At 54.8% G+C, this 17,394-nt stretch overlaps 1 protein-coding gene across 1 annotated transcript in view; it reads left to right on the forward strand.

Annotated features, from left to right (window-relative positions):
- Positions 1 to 17,394, forward strand: part of CLPB (caseinolytic mitochondrial matrix peptidase chaperone subunit B) — a 61,316-nt gene that overhangs the window by 18,610 nt on the left and 25,312 nt on the right. The window contains exons 4-7 of the mRNA XM_015850662.2: positions 2,702 to 2,805; positions 7,002 to 7,130; positions 15,377 to 15,474; positions 16,938 to 17,052. Of these exons, the coding sequence (XP_015706148.1) occupies positions 2,702 to 2,805; positions 7,002 to 7,130; positions 15,377 to 15,474; positions 16,938 to 17,052 (446 nt within the window). The remainder of the gene's footprint in view (positions 1 to 2,701; positions 2,806 to 7,001; positions 7,131 to 15,376; positions 15,475 to 16,937; positions 17,053 to 17,394) is intronic.

Genomic DNA, 17,394 nt, shown 5'->3' on the forward strand with positions numbered 1-17,394 from the left:
GGATGGGATGGATGGGATGGGATGGGATGGGATGGGATGGGATGGGATGGGATGGGATGGGATGGGATGGATGGGATGGGATGGATGGGATGGAGGAGATGAGATGGATGGGATGGGGATGGATGGGGCCAGACTACTGGGCCATACATAGGGTTTGCCTATAGGGCTGCATAGGGCTCATTGCCCCTCTATAGGCTATGGGGATGGGCCTATAGGGCTGCATGGGGTTCATGATCCCTTATATAGGCTATGGGGCTGTGCCTATAGGGCTGCATGGGACTCATTGCCCCTCTATAGGCTATGGGGCTGTACCTATTGGGCTGCATGGGACTCATTGCCCCTCTATAGGCTATGGGGATGGGCCTATAGGGCTGCATGGGGCTCATTGCCCCTCTATAGGCTATGGGGATGGGCCTATAGGGCTGCATGGGACTCATTGCCCCTCTATAGGCTATGGGGCTGTGCCTGTAGGGCTGCATGGGGCTCATTGCCCCTCTGTAGGCTATGGGGCTGTGCCTGTAGGGCTGCATGGGGTTCATTGCCCCTCTATAGGCTATGGGGATGGGCCTATAGGGCTGCATGGGGCTCATGTCCCCCTCTATGGGGCTGTGCCTATAGGGCTGTGTGGGGCTCATGACCCTCTATGGGATATGGGGTGTGCCTATAGGGTTGCATAGGGCTCATTGCCCCTCTGTAGGCTATGGGGATGGGCCTGTATGGCTGCATGGGACTCATTGCCCCTCTATAGGCTATGGGGCTGTGCCTATAGGGCCGCATGGGGCTCATGATCCCTTGTATAGGCTATGGGGCTGTGCGTATAGGGCTGCATAGGGCTCATTGCCCCTCTATAGGCTATGGGGATGGGCCTATAGGGCTGCATGGGACTCATTGCCCCACTATAGGCTATGGGGCTGTTCCTATAGGGCTGCATGGGGCTCATGATCCCTTATATAGGCTATGGGGCTGTGCCTATAGGGCTGCATGGGGCTCATTGCCCCTCTATGGGATATGGGGCTGTGCCTATAGGGCTGCATGGGACTCAGGGCCCTTTGTATTGGCTGTAGGGTGGGGCTATTGGGCTGCATGGGGCTCATGGCTCCTCTATGGGCTATGGAGTTTGCCTATAGGGCTCATGACCTCTTGTATGGGGTATGGGCTGAGGCTATAGGGCTGTGTGGGGCACCTTGTTGCTTCTGTGGTCTATGGGCTGTGCCTATAGGGCAGCATGGGGCTCATGGCCCCTCTATGGCTATGGGGCTGTGCCTATAGGGCTGCATGGCCCCTTGTACGGGCTATGGGGTGGGGATGGGTGGCAGTGGGTCCCATTGCCCCTTCTATAGGCTCTGGGTCTCTGCTCTCGCTCTATTTCAATGCTGGAGGTCAGACATAACCCCCTGCCCCCCATGGAGCCTTATAGAGTTAAGATATACCCACCCTGGGGGGCTTTGTGTGCGGGCAGGACCCTGTGGCTGCTCCCCATCCCATCCACCATTGTGTGTTGACTCACGGTCATGGGGATCACTGGACGTCGTGCTTCACCAACCCCAGCTGCCAGCGCGGCCCGGCCACGTCCCACCAGCCCAGCATCGATTTCCCCCCCCTGCTCCTCACATCGGACACGTGTGTGTCTGTATTTAATCCTGAACGATCTGTCAGTGCAGCCACCAAAGGCAGAAAAGCTCTTTATAACCCCCCACCCCATGGACTGAAGCTCACAGAGGGTTTAATGCTCGGAGTGGGCTGGGGGTCTTGGTTGGAGCTCTATATGGACTCTATATGGAGCTCTATATGAGCTCTGGGTGGGTATATGAAGTCTGTAGGGTCTGTAGGGTCTGTATGGGGATCATTGGTCCCCATATGATGGTAGTGAGGGGCTTTGGGGTCTGTAAGGTCTGTAGGGTCTGTATAGGCATCAATGGTCCCCATATAATGATGGTGAGGGACTTTGGGGTCTCCTGGCTCCCAGGTCTGTAGGCTCTGTGTGAGTATAAATGAGGTCTGTAGGGTCTGTATGGCGATCATTGGTCCCCATATGATGATGATGTGGGGCTGGGGGGTCTCCTGGCTTCCAGGTCTGTAGGCTCTATGTGGGTATCAATGGTCCCCATATGATGATGGTGAGGGGCTGGGGTCTGTAGGGTCTGTGGGGTCTATATGGGGATCAATGGACCCCATATAATGATGGTGAGGGGCTGGGGGGTCTCCTGGCCTCAGGTCTATAGGCTCTATGTGGGTATAAGGAGGTCTGTAGGGCCTGTAGGCTCTTGTGTGGGTATCAGTGGTCCTCATATAATGATGGTGAGGGGCTTTGGGGTCTCCTGGCTTCCAGGTCTGTAGGCTCTGTGTGAGTATAATGAGGTCTGTAGGGTCTGTAGGGTCTGTGTGGGTATAATGAGGCCTGTAGGCTCTGTGTGGGTATCAATGGTCCCCATATAATGATGGTGAGGGGCTTTGGGGTCTCCTGGCTTCCAGGTCTATATTCTCTATGTGGGTATCAATGGTCCCCATATAATAATGGTGAGGGGCTTTGTGCAGGGTCACCAACCAGCAGCCCAGGCTGCCCAGAGCCACATCCAGCCTGGCCTTGGATGCCTGCAGGGATGGATGGGGCATCCATAGGGATCCCTGCCCCACAACCTTCCCCTTGCTTTCAGATCACTCTCCCCTTCTGACTCACATTTGCCCCCTTGGTTCCCTGCAGCGTGGTGAAGGTCCTGCTGGCGGCCAACGCGGATCCCAACCTCGGGGACGACTTCAGCAGCGTCTACGAGATGGCCAAGGAGAAAGGCCTCCATTCATTGGAAGGTAACGCCGTTCACACGCGGCTCCAAAGGGCACAAATGTTTCATTTCTGGCTTGGAAATGGAAGCTGCTGCTTTGTCATTTGGAAACAGGCTTCTTTATTTGGTTCTCTTTAACCTCAGCTTGGATTTAGGTGCGTGGAAGCGGGTGGTACGTGGTGGTACATGGGTCTGACCATGAGAACAGGCCTTAGAGATGGATCCTGGGAGGGGTGTGAGGCTGCGGGGCAATGAGTTGGATGCTCCATCCATCACTTCGGCCTGGCTTGTGTTTCCAGCCCCATCCCAACCTCCATGTTATCCCCATGGGCTGTCAGACCCACCTGCTGCAGCACGGTACTATGGTCGGGCTGTGGTTGGACCTGATGATCTTCAAGGTCTTTTCCAACATGGGTCATTCTATGGTTCTATGGGCTGAGCCACGTCCTGAGCAGCACAGATACCTGCAAGGACCTAAAGGGGCTGCAAGAAAGAAGGGATGGGTGGAATCAGAAAAGATGGATGGACTCAAGGGATGGATGGACTCAGTTGAGATGGATGGACTCAGAAGGGATGGATGGACTCAGAAGAGCTGGATGGACTCAGATGGGATGGATGAACCCAAGGGATAGATGGACTCAGAAGGGATGGATGGACTCAAGGGATGGATGGACTCAGAAGGGATGGATGGACTCAAGGGATGGATGGACTCAAGGGATGGATGGACTCAGATGGGATGGATGGACCCAAGGGATGGATGGACTCAGATGGGATGGATGGACTCAGATGGGATGGATGGACCCAAGGGATGGATGGACTCATGGGATGGATGGAGTCAGAAGGGATGGATGGACTCAAGGACTGATGGACTCAGATGGGATGGATGGACTCAAGGGACGGATGGACTCAGATGGGATGGATGGACTCAAGGGATGGGTGGACTCAGATGAGATGGATGGACTCAGAAGAGCTGGATGGATCCAAGGGATGGATGGTCCCAAGGGATGGATGGACTCAAGGGATGGATAGACCCAAGGGATGGATGGACTCAGATGGGATGGATGGACCCAAGGGATGGATGGACCCAAGGGACGGATGGACTCAGAAGGGCTGATGGACTCAAGGGCTGATGGACTCAGTGGGGTCTGCTGGGATGGGACGGGCAGAAATGTCTCCAAAGTGGGGTGATGTGGAGGAAGCTGGTTGTGATCGGGGCCCATAGAGTCGCTGTGTGCTGGAACCAGGGATGCCCACGATGAGATGAGAGCGGGGAATGCAAAATACATGAACCAACATTAAAATATGAGCAATGGGACGGCAGCGCATAATGCACGCAGCGAGACTTCATTTTAGGCAAGGAGCATCAGCCAATAAAGTTAATTGTTTTTGTCTGCATCCATCCCTCCCTAATGTTATATAGTTTTGGGGTGGTGGGGAGAAGGGAAGGCGGTGCGGTGCGAAGCCGCATCAATTCTTTTGCTTGACGTGTTTTATTAAAAAGAATAAATTCAGTTGCATTTTAACAACGAGAGGGATGGGAAGAGCTGCCTTTGTGTTGTGGGGTTAGTTTGTTTTCCCTTTTCCCTTCTTTATTTGTTTGATTCCATATTCCTTTCCGTCGCTGTCATCTACATATTCCTTCTATCAATATTTGGGTCATTAAAAAGCATCCCATATCGAGAGGGGCCGCCGCCGCCGCCGCTCCAGATATATTACAGACATTTATATGGATGGCAGGGAAGGGGAAAGGATGGAGGGCTGAGAATGTGCAGGCCCGCGGTGATGGATGGCAGGGCAGGCTTCCCCTGACGCTTTATTGAGTTTCCGATGATTATCTCTCTCGGAGACATTTTTTACTGCTGACGGCCGAGCTGTCAGTGCGCACCGAGGGGGGAAGGAAGCAAACAACCCCCCCAACAATAATAACGCTTTAATCTCTTTACCGCGCTGCTCCCTGCCAGCTCAGATTCATCTTCCCTGACGCACGCAGTTCATTATCCTGCTCCTCCCTGGGTAGGAAATGACGACAAGTGAATAAGGAGACGGACTCGCCCGGTTCTATGGGAGCGAATAGGGAAGGGAAGGAGCCGGGATGGTGTTAATTGATCTTCGGGAGGTTCGTTAGCAGGGACATTGGGCCGGAGCAGCATTGGCTGTGTGCTGCGGCAGCGTCCAGGCTCAACTTATCTTCCCAGTTCTTAGGAGGGGATGTGGAGTCTACAGCTCAGAGCACCATGGATGTGCCCATTGGCCTTCCTGATGCTCCAAGTCCATGATGGTGGGCTTCCCATTCAGCAGCTGGCACTGCCGTTCCGACAGCCACGGAGTCGTTAAGGTTGAGAATCATCATCTAAGATCATCAAGTCCAGCCAACAACCAGCCGTACCATGTTTGCTCCTAGAATCAAAGAGTTGTTAAGCTCTAAGACCATCAAGTCCGGCCAACAACCAGCCGTACCATGTTTGCTCCTAGAATCAAAGAGTCATTAAGGTTGGGAATGACCTCTAAGATCATCCAGTCTGGCCGACAACCAGCCATGTCTTGTTTGCTCCTGGAATCAAAGAGTTGTTTAAGGTTGGGAATAACCTCTAAGATCATCCAGTCCGGCCAACAACCAGCCATACCAAGTTCCCTTATGGAATCAAAGAGTTGTTAAGGTTGGGAATGATCTCTAAGATCATCAAGTCCAGCCACCAACCAGCCATACCTTGTTTGCTCCTAGAATCAAAGAGTTGTTAAGCTCTAAGATCATCAAGTCCAGCCACCAACCAGCCATACCCTGTCCATCCATAGAGTCAAAGACTCATTAAGGTTGGGAATGACCTCTAAGATCATCAAGTCCAGCCACCAACCAGCCATACTTCGTTTGCTCCTATAATCAAAGAGTCATTAAGCTCTAAGATCATCAAGTCCGGCCACCAACCAGCCATACCAAGTTCCCTCATGGAATCAAAGAGTCATTAAGGTTGGGTATAACCTCTAAGATCATCAAGTCTGGCCACCAACCAGCCATACCAAGTTCACTCATAGAATCAAAGAGTCATTAAGGTTGGAAATACCCTCTAAGGTCGTCAAGTCCAGCAGCCAACCCATCCCCATCGTGTCCACTCATAGAATCAAAGTCACTGAGGTTGGGAAAGACCTCTAAGATCATCAAGTCCAACCACCAACCATCCATAACATGTTTAATCATAGAATCAAAGAGCCATTAAGGTTGGAAATACCCTCTAAGGTCGTCAAGTCCAACAGCCAACCCATCCCCATCATGTCCACTCATAGAATCAAAGTCACCAAGGTTGGGAAAGACCCCTGAGTCATCAAGTCCAACCACCATCCATCCACACCATGTTTGCTCATAGAATCAGAGTCATTAAAGGTGGAAATGAGCTCTAAAATCGTCAGGTCTGGAAACGATCTCTAAGATCATCAAGTCCAATGGCCAACCCATCCCTGCTGTGTCTGCTTATAGAATTACGGAGTCATTAAGGTTGGAAACGACCTCTGAGATCATCAAGTCCAACCACCAACCATCCATAACATGTTTAATCATAGAATCAAAGAGACATTACGGTTGGAAATACCCTCTAAGGTTGTCAAGTCCAACAGCCAACCCATCCCCATCGTGTCCACTCATAGAATGGGATATAACCCCAACAAGGCCAAGCCTGGCTTCCCCACATTAGAGATATAACCCCAACAAGGCCAAGTCTGGCTTCCTTATGTTAGAGATATAACTGTGGGCCCCAAAGGAAGGGGGGCACTGGGGGTTGGGGGGTTGTGCCCCATAGGAAGGGGGCAGCTGGAGGTTGTGCCCCATAGGAATGGGGCAGCTGGGGGTTGTGCCCCATAGGAAGGGGGCAGCTGGGGGTTGTGCCCCATAGGAATGGGGCAGCTGGGGGTTGTGCCCCATAGGGAGGGCGGCAGCTGGTTGTGGCCCATAGGAATTGGGGCAGCTGGGGGTTGGTGCCCTAAGGAAGGGGCAGCTGCGGGATGTGCCCCATAGGAGTGGGGCAAGCTGGGGGCCCTTGTGCCCATAGGAAGGGGCAGCTGGGGTTGTGCCCATAGGAAGGGGGCACTGGGGTTGGCGCCATAGGAAAGGGGGCAGCTGGGGTATGTTGCCCCATAGGAAGGGGGCAGCTGGGGGTTGTGCCCCATAGGAAGGGGGCAGCTGGGGGTGGTGCCCCCCAGCTCTTTAATCCTCGTCTCCTTCCTCCCCTTTAGTCCTGGTGACCCGCGAGGACGAGTTCAACAACCGCCTCAATGTCCGCGCCAGCTTCCGCGGCTGCACCGCGCTGCACTACGCCGTGCTGGCCGACGACTGCCTGAGCGTCAGGATGCTGCTGGACGCAGGTGGGTGCGTGGGGGGCTACTTGTGGGGCTGACCCACATGTGTGGGGCTGGGGGAGAACAAAGCCCGTCTTGAGGATGGGATGCGATTTGCTGCTCGCGTTCACCTCTCGGTCTCCATTCTTGTATGGCCATTCTCACTGATGACGCCATGGTCACAGGTTGGGCCTGATGGGTCTACTTGTGGGTCTACTTGTGGGTCTGACCCACATGTGTGGGGCTGGGGGAGAGCCATACCAGCCCGTCTTGAGGATGAGATGTGATTTGCTGCTCACCTTCACCTCTCAGCTGTCACATTGTCTATAGGGCTGTCACACTGTGTATATGGCTGTCACACTGTAGGGCTGTCATGGTGTCTATAGGGCTGTCATGGTGTCTATAGGGCTGTCATGGTGTCTATAGGGCTGTCACACTGTAGGGCTGTCACATTGTAGGGCTGTCACAGTGTCTATAGGGCTGTCACATTGTAGGGCTGTCACACTGTAGGGCTGTCACATTGTCTTATAGGGCTGTCACACTGTAGGGCTGTCACACTGTAGGGCTGTCACACTGTAGGGCTGTCACATTGTCTATGGGGCTGTCACAGTGTCTATAGGGCTGTCACACTGTAGGGCTGTCACACTGTAGTGCTGTCACAGTGTCTATAGGGCTGTCACAGTGTCTATAGGGCTGTCACATTGTAGGGCTGTCTCTTTATAGGGCTGTCTATAGGGCTGTCACATTGTAGGGCTGTCACAGTGTCTATAGGGCTGTCACATTGTAGGGCTGTCTCTTTATAGGGCTATCAGTGTCTATAGGGCTGTCACATTGTAGGGCTGTCTCTTTATAGGGCTGTCAGTGTCTATAGGGCTGTCACACTGTAGGGCTGTCACATTGTAGGGCTGTCACAGTGTCTATAGGGCTGTCACATTGTAGGGCTATCACTTTATAGGGCTGTCAGTGTCTATAGGGCTGTATGTGTGGGGAAATGGTTTCAAATCAGGACAGTGGATACTGGTACAGGAGCTGGCCCCGTTGTCCTTCCACGTTCCCATTTCAGACCATTCTATGACCCTACCATGGTTTCCCTGCTTGATCCCACACGTCTCCCTCTTCCTTTGGTCCCCCCAACCCGACCCATGGCTGCATCCATTGGACCCTCCTCTATAGGGGCACATCTCCCCCCATCCCCCCCATAGAGCAGGACGTTTCCTGTCTGCTGACACAGCTCCATCCCCCCACCCCCCCATTCCCCTCCACCTGCCTTGATTTTAACCAAGTCTCCATTTCCTCCACCTGCCTTTATTTTAACCAAGTCTCCATTTACACCCCAGCACTTCCTCTCCCCACGTCCTGCCCTCAGGGCCAAAGCCATTAACCCCCATCCCCCCCCTTCAATCCCCAACACAACACCTTCTGCTTCTATGGGGGCAGCCCCCTGCCCCTTTGAGCCCCTTTGAGCCCCTTTGTGCCCCATTGAGTGTCAGTGACCCCTGTGCCCCCCTCCCCTGGTGGTCAGCAGTGCGTGCCCAGCAGAGCGCGAGCCGTCCCGCTGTCCTGCCTGGTGCCATTTTGCAGCCCCCCGACCCGAGCTGACACCATCAATGTCCTGAGCTGACACCATCAATGTCCTGCTCGCTGTGTAGGAGTGGGAGTGAGCTGCTGTGCACCAGCACCATCGATCCGGGGGCTTTTTGTTTGTTAGAAGGGGGGGAAGGAAGGAGGGGGGCTGTCCAGCCGGACACGGAGCACTTTGCTTCTCTATGGGCACCGCTTCAATCTGCTGCATGGCAGCCCCTCTGGCAAGGTCTGCTTTGTGCAGGCAAGTGCAGCTCAGCACCTTCCAGCTCTGGGGGCACCTCCACCCCTACCACCACCATCACCCCGTGCTGCTGCTTTGTGCTCTGACGGGGTCTCCCTTTGCTAAACGCTCTTGCAAAGGGCACAGGTTGCATCGAGCAGAACCTGATGTGCCCCCAGTGGGGTCCCTGAGGTCACCTCCCTTTGCAAAATGCCCTTCCAATGGGCACAAGTTGCACCGAGCACAACCTGATGCACCCCCAGTGCTCCACATGCTCTCACTCTGCTGCCCCCTCAGCTCAGCCAAGGGAAAGGAGGGATGCAAACTGCTCGAGCTGCAAACTGCTCTGCTCGAGCTGCAAGCTGCTCTGTTCGAGCTGCAAGCTGCTCTGCTGGAGCTGCAAGCTGCTCTGTTCGAGCTGCAAACTGCTCTGCTGGAGCTGCAAACTGCTCTGTTCAAGCTGCAAACTGCTCTGCTGGAGCTGCAAACTGCTCTGTTCGAGCTGCAAACTGCTCTGCTGGAGCTGCAGACTGCTCTGCTTGAGCTGCAAACTGCTGGAGCTGCAAACTGCTCTGCTGGAGCTGCAAACTGCTCTGCTGGAGCTGCAAACTGCTCTGTTCGAGCTGCAAACTGCTCTGCTGGAGCTTCAAACTGCTCTGCTTGAGCTGCAAGCTGCTCTGCTGGAGCTGCAAACTGCTCTGCTTGAGCTGCAAACTGCTCTGCTGGAGCTGCAAACTGCTCTGTTCGAGCTGCAAACTGCTCTGCTGGAGCTGCAGAGTGCTCTGCTGGAGCTGCAAACTGCTCTGCTGGAGCTGCAGAGTGCTCTGCTGGAGCTGCAAACTGCTCTGCTTGAGCTGCAAAACTGCTTCTGCTGGAGCTGCAAACTGCTCTGCTGGAGCTGCAAACTGCTCTGCTTGAGCTGCAAACTGCTCTGCTGGAGCTGCAAACTCTTCTGCTTCTGCCTTATCCCACCTGGAGCTGAGGACCCATCGGCCTCGAGCTGCTGTGCAGGCTCAGCCCCACACCGGGCCAGTCCTGGCCCCATAGGGACAGCAGCAGCATTGGGCAGCCCCCCATATGGCCCCAATTAGCACCCAGCCCGTCCAGCTGTTGGGCAGCAGAACCTGATCCACTCTCCCCTCTGGGTGCTCCCGTTTACGAGGGAACGCGATGAATTCCGTATCGATCCCTCCCGCCCAGCTGTAAATTTTGCAAAAGACAACAACAAAAAAAAATATGATTAAATGAAGCAATAGAAGCTGAGAGCAACGACGGCTCAATATGTTCCGGGACGACGTATCGACCCCAACGTCCGAGCGCAGCCAGATCCACCTTCAGTTGTAGCACAGCAGTAATTAAAACCCTGAGAGACTGGGATTGAGAAGCCCGTCATCTCACAGCGCTGCAGCTCGACGCGGTCGGAGCAATAAGTGCTTAAGGGTTGGGTTCCCCGTAGGGCAGGGGAGCAAAGAGATCCCTCTTATGGTATTGGTGTGGGGTTGATTGCTCTGCACACGTGGAAGGAGGGAAGGCATTAGTTGAGATGGGAGGGGGCAGCGTGTCCTGTATTGGGTTGTGCAGGATGGAGGCTTTCCTGAGCCCCTGTGCACCAGCATTGCCAATGGGACTCATAAGGAAGGAGATCCCGAGTCGTGGAGTCATAGAACGATGAAGGAAGAGCCTTCATTATTAGCCCATATTGCTAATAGGAACCTTCCAGATCACTGGTTCTCATTGCCCAAATGGTCCTTGCCTCCATCTGTAGACCAGAATGGAGCTCCTGTTGTGTAGGGACTGAACCATGGAACCATCATGGTTGGAAATGGCCTCCGAGATCAGCCAGACCAACCACCAACCCATCCCCACAGCTTTGCTTATAGAGCCAAAGAGCCATTAAGGTTGGAAATGGCCTCCGAGATCAGCCAGACCAACCACCAACCCATCCCCACAGCTTTGCTTATAGAACCAAAGAGCCATTAATGTTGGAAGTGACCTCCAAGATCAGCCAGACCAACCACTGACCCGTCCCCACATCTTTGCTTATAGAGCCAAAGAGCCATTAAGGTTGGAAATGGCCTCCGAGATCAGCTAGACCAACCATCAACACGTCCCCACATTGTCACTCATAGAACCGAAGAGTTGTTAAGGTTGGAAGTGACCTCCGAGATCAGCCAGACCAACCACTGACCCGTCCCCACATCTTTGCTTATAGAACCAAAGAGTCATTAAGGTTGGAAGTGACCTCCAAGATCCCTAAGTCAGCCCATAACCTCCACGTGTCCCAACCATGCCCATGTTGTGTCCCATACAGCTGGCGTTGGTAGAAGCCATAGCTGAGCCATCCCATCCCTCTCCAAATCCCTGCTCTTTACTTCCCAGTCCTGGATGCCTTTAGCATTATTTCTGTTCAGATCCCCAACCCCATCCCTCCACATTGGGTTGTCCAACCACCGTCGCTGGGAGGAGGACGGCTGGACTAGATGATCTCATAGGTCCTTTCCAACCTTGTGTGTGTGTGTGAATGTAAGGAGGCCTTGAAGCGCATCTTGTGCTCCTTGGGGGCACCTGTCTGGATTCCTGCTCTGCCTTGAGGATTCCCATCCCATCGTTTGGGTTGGAAGGGACATTCCAGGGTCATAGAATGGCCCATATTAGAAGGGACCTCAATCGAGCTCCATCCCCATCTGATCCAATGCCTGAACTCTACCCGGTTCCTCTCCCTTGCTGCTCCTTGGGGAGCATTGCTCACATTCATTGTGCTGGGAGTGGGGGCAGATCCTCAGCAGAGCTCCACGTCCACATCCAGAACCCACTGACTCATCCCTGCCATTGACAGAGGTGTGAGGAGGGGGGGGGTCGGGCTCACAGGCTCCTATTAACACAGCACGATAAAATGTCGTGTCTTATTGATTTAAAAGCAAAACCAGGTCTGCGTTACTGGACACACAAAAAGAACCAAAGCAGAAGGGTGATCATGCTAATTGAATCACGGGAGGCTCGGGAGGACAGGAGTCCGTTCGTATTACCGTAACTGGCCATGTGCAGCAATAAGGCTGTCGGTCCTTGTCAGAGCTGATGGCTGTTGGCACTCTGCAATCCCAGCTGGAACGTGGCCGTGGGTGGGTGGGACCCGCCATGGAATGGAGCCTTTTCAGTGTCTCCCCTCGTTAGGATTCAGTTTTGCTTCATTAGAAATGAGAGTCGAGAGGGGCTTCATCTGTGCACCAACATCAGTGGGCTCTGCGCTGCTGGGCCAAGAGGGACCCAGAGGGGGCTGGGGTGTCCCATAGGGACCCAGTAGACCTCAAAGAGCCCTTGGTGAAATGAGTCCTGCAGTTGTTGTACATTGAGAGGAGCTCTGGGTGAATGGAGGTGGGAATGGTGCCCTGTGTGCGCCAGGATGAAGCTGTGCTGACTTCTTGTCCAGAAGCTCGGGTGCCACCTTCTCCATCTTCAGGGTGGGGACAGAGGGGGGGCACCAGGATGGTGAACATGCCTTGTCCCACTCCCAGAGGTTCTCCCAAGCTTCCCTATATCCAGTCATAGGCGAAATGCAGCTCTCTGGGTGCCCATGTGGGCACCATTCTGCCTCAATGGGGCAAGGGGGGAGGACAAGGAGTAAGGATGGAGTACAAGGAATAAGGATGGAGAACAGGGAATAAGGATGGGGGACAGAGAATAAAGATGGACAACAAAGAACAAGGATGGAGGTCAAGGAGTGAGGATGGAGGACATGGATAAGGATGGAAGACAGGGATAAGGGTGGAGGACAAGGAGTGAGGCTGGAGGGCAAGAAATAAGGATGGAGGACATGGATGCAGGACAAGGAGTGAGGCTGGAGGACAGAGAATAAAGATGGACAACAAGGAGCAAGGATGGAGGACATGGATGGAGGACAAGGAGTGAGGATGGAGGACAGGGATAAGGACTGAGGACATGGCACAAGGAAGGAGGACAAGGCACAAAGAGGAAGGACAGGGATATGGATGGAGGACATGGATGGAGGACAAGGAGCGAGGATGGAGGACGTGGATGGAGGACAAGGAGCAAGGATGGAGGACAGGGAATAAAGATGGACAATAAGGAGCAAGGATGGAGGACATGGATGGAGGACAAGGATAAGGATGGAGGACAAGGACAAGGACAATGACAGAGGACAAGGATAAGGCTGGAGTTCATGGCACAAGGAGAGAGGACAGAGATATGGATTATCCTGGTCCCACATGGACAGAGGCCAAGGAGCAAGGATGGAGGACAGGGATAAGGACTGAGGACATGGCACAAGGATGGAGGACATGGCACAAGGAGGGAGGACATGGCACAAGGATGGAGGACATGGCACAAGGAGGGAGGACATGGATGGAGGAGAAGGATAAGGATGGAGGACAGGGCTAAGGCTGGAGGACATGGCACAAGGAAGCAGGACAGGGCTAAGGATGGAGGACAAGGAGTTAGGGCCTGTGTCCATCCCCATCCATCCATCTGCTGCCTGTAGCTCCGCTGCTCCCCACGTCCCCCCAGCAGCGGGGCAGGCGCGTACCTTGGTGCCTCTATTGACAACTGATCCGTAATCCGAAGGAATCGGAGACAAATGGTGCGAGGGCCGGAGTTAATAAAAAGTGAAAAATTGAGGGCTGTCACTCCGCTCAACTCGCTTCGATCCCGCTGGCAGGAACATATTTCCCCAATGAGTGACCTGCCGCAGCTGCTGCGCCGCGCGCGCGCGGGCGACGCCGGTGAGCCGGCCGTGCCATTCATCAAATATGATAAGCTGGGGGCTCCTAATGCAGGAGGGAGGTGCAGGAAGCACAGCCCGAGGTGCTGCACAGGTGTTGGCTCCGTGACAGCGGCAGGTGACGAATGGGCTCCCATTATGGCGGCGTGGGCGGTGGTGCTGGTGGGGTGGCGGGAGGAGGAGGTCAGTGATGTGCCATTAACAGGGGGAGTGATAGTGATAGCGTTATTTATGGGGGTGGGGATGGACGAGTCGGGTTCGATCAATTATTGCTGCAATTAGTCAAGTCGTCAAAGCCGTTAACGGGGGGATTGAGCCAATATTGGGTGGGTGGCCGTTATTGATAGAGCCGGGGGGTCAGAGGGCCTCAGCCGTCCTGTTGGGGGGGAAGGCTTAAGGATGGCATCGTGGGGAGGACCCAACTAATGCAGCCCCCTCCTCACTGCCTCCCCTGCAGGGGATCGAGCTCCAGCCCCGTCCCCTGTCCCCATCACCACCCTTATCCCCCACAATGGATACTCAAACTGGAACTCAGTCTATGCTGAATGTTTATGGGGTATTTTTCATCCTGTAAGCAAACACGGAGCCGCGGTGCCGGGGCTCCCGAGTGACTCAGCTCACGGCTCACCCGGCCCCTATGGCTGAGAGTGGTTGGGCCAGGAGACGAGTCCAGGGACCAGGAGCCAGGGCTGGGTCCCATGGTGCCATATTGGTGTCCGCCATATTGGTGTTTGCCATATTGGTGTCCCCCCTATTCTCGTGTCATACTGGTGTCCCCCCTACCCCCATCGTGCCATACTGGTGTCCGCCCTGTTACCCCACATCTCTCTTGACACTGGCCTGCCCTACCCCAGTCTCCCTTTGCACCCCCACCACTGCTTCCCAGTACAGAACTGGGACCAGTTTGTGCTCCCCACTCAGGTTCAGCTCTGTGGGCCCCCCCACAGCCCCATACAGCAGTTCAGTCTCTGTGCTGACTAGTTGTTCCCAATGTAACCCCAAAGAAGAGACCCACAGCCCATGGGGTTATCCCTGTGTGCTCAAAGGTCAGAATGGGACACCCCCATAGGAGATGTTCCCCCATAGGAGATGTTCCCCCATAGGAGATGTTCCCCCATAGGAGATGCTCCATGTGCCCTCACAGGAGATGTGCCCCCATAGGAACAGCAGGACACCCCCATAGGAGATGTGCCCCCACAGGAGATGTGCCCCCATAGGAGATGTGCCACAATAGGAGATGCTCCGTGTGCCCCCATAGGAGATGTGCCCCCATAGGAGATGCTCCGTGTGCCCCCAGATGTGGCCCCCATAGGAATGAGTCCCCCATAGGAGATGCTCGCGGTGCCCCCAATAGGAGATGTGCCCCATAGGAAGATGTCCCCCCATAGGAGATCTCCGTGTGCCCCACATAGGAGAGTGCCCCATAGGAGATGCTCCCCATGGTAGCCTCAGGAATGTGCCCCCGAGGAGATGCTGTGTGTGACCCCACAGGAGATGTGCCCCAATGAGAGATTGTGCCCATAGGAGAATGCTCCGTGTGCCCCCATCAGGGATGCTCCGTGTGCCCCATAGGAGATGTGCCCATAGGAGATGTGCCCCCATAGGAGATGCTCCGTGTGCCCCCATAGGAGATGTGCCCCCATAGGAGATGCTCCATGTGCCCCCATAGGAGATGCCCCGTGTGCCCCCCTGCCCCAGTCCTCCCTGACCTCCTCCTTTCCTCCATGCCTCCAGGTGCCAACCCGCTGCAGAAGAACGAGATGGGCCACACGCCGCTGGACTACGCCCGCGAGGGGGAGGTGATGAACCTGCTGAAGGCCTCGGAGGCGAAGGTGAGCTGAGCGTCACATCATGGCGCTGCTCCTGTGTCACAGGTCACAGGGGACGGGACCTGGTTGGGGTGGGAGCTGCCGTCCCATCTCGGGGGGAGGGGAGCCCCAGGTTGTGCCCAGCTTTGGGCTGGGGGGGCTCCTGGCTGCACTGGGAGTGAGAGCACAAGTCGCCCCACGTCGCGTCCCTCGGGCTGAGCTCTGCAGGTCGAGATTCCAGCTCTACTGATGGAAACCTGAGGTTAAAAGGACTTGGGAGCTGGAGGTGATTGATTGAGTGAGTGAATGAGCAACTGCACTGAGGAGTGATTCGGCCAAGTGACCAAATCTGAGCTCCCATAGGATAGAAGAGCTCAGGTCCACGTCCTGTGCATGGAACGTTTGTGTTCCATGCTGGGTGGAAGGGAGAAGCTGCAGAGCTGGGAGGCAGCAAAACCCAGCTCAAAAACCCTTATGGGAGGAGGAGAAGGAGGAGGAGGAGGAGGAGGAGGAGGAGGAATCGCCGCTGGGCAAATGATCCCCAGGGTCCAACGTTGGCCAAACCCTCCCCACGTTGGATTAACAAATAGACTGAGGAGAGGAAGGAGATAAATCCCTGCTGCGGGTGCTGGTGTGTGTGTATAAAACATAAGGCAGGACGGGCTGATGTGATGAACGCGGCACCGGGGGGGACGCGGTGCTCGGGGGGTCGCAGCCGCCCCAATTCCTGCTTCTCCGTCGAGAGTCTTTGTGAATTTATTGCTCGTTTTAATCGCTGCCGTAGAATGAATTGGCGGAGCTATTACCGCGTGGGCACAGCCCATAGATTTTATTTACATATCCCGCTGACAGAATAACAAGGGACTTTTCAGATGTATTTTTAATTTATTGGGATTTCTCTCGCTCTTGTCGCGGGTTCCCTGCTGTGTGGAATGGGGAGGTCTGGGGGAGCAGCCCTTGGAGTGGGTGCCATCCTGGGTTATACAGCTGTATGGAACCATAGGGCACAGCAGTGGGAGTTGGAAGGGACCTCTAAAGCATCTGGTCCCACTCACGGGACACCCACAGCCCCATCCAACCTGACCTGGAGTGTCTCCAGGGATGGGACTTTAGATTCAGTCGTTCCAATCCATCCCCTTCATTCTTACATCCCCCTTTAGATACAGGCGTTCCCCTCCATCCCCTCCATCCTCACATCCCCCTTTAGATACAGACATTCCCCTCCATGCCCTCCATTCTCATATCCCCCTTTAGATACAGGCGTTCCCTTCCATCCCCTCCATTCTCACATCCCCCTTTAGATACAGACATTCCCCTCCATTCCCTCCATCCTCACATCCCCCTTTAGATACAGACATTCCCCTCCATCCCCTCCATTCTCACATCCCCCTTTAGATACAGACATTCCCCTCCATTCTCACATCCCCCTCTATGTTCCCGTCCCCGCTCACCCCATTCCTGCTCCCAATGCTTTCTCCCCTTTGCAGTTCCAGGAGGAGCAGCGGCGCCGGGAGATCGAGGAGCGCCGCAGGTTCCCCCTGGAGCAGCGGCTGAAGGAGCACATCATCGGCCAGGAGAGCGCCATAGCCACGGTGGGGGCAGGTGAGCTCCAACCCACCTTTGTCTTAGGAATGTTGTTCATTGGTAGCTCACCAGCAGTTCTCTATGGCTTTTTGGACGTCAATACCCCCACACAGGCTGCTCTGGGGATTTCTCTGGGCTGCTTAACCATGGTGGGGTTGTTCCACAAGGAAGATGGGAGTCGGAGATCCACAGCGGCCCCCAGGGCACACTGAGAGTCTGCGGTCAGCCTGCAGTCAACTGTTGGCCAACCAGTGGTCAACCATTGGCCAACCATTGGTCAGCTATTGGCCAACCATTGGTCAGCTGTTGGTCAACCATTGGTCAACCATTAGCCAACCATTGGTCAGCTATTGGCCAACC

Source organism: Coturnix japonica, unplaced genomic scaffold (assembly GCF_001577835.2).
Source record: "Coturnix japonica isolate 7356 unplaced genomic scaffold, Coturnix japonica 2.1 chrUnrandom505, whole genome shotgun sequence".
NCBI classification, from domain to species: domain Eukaryota; kingdom Metazoa; phylum Chordata; class Aves; order Galliformes; family Phasianidae; genus Coturnix; species Coturnix japonica.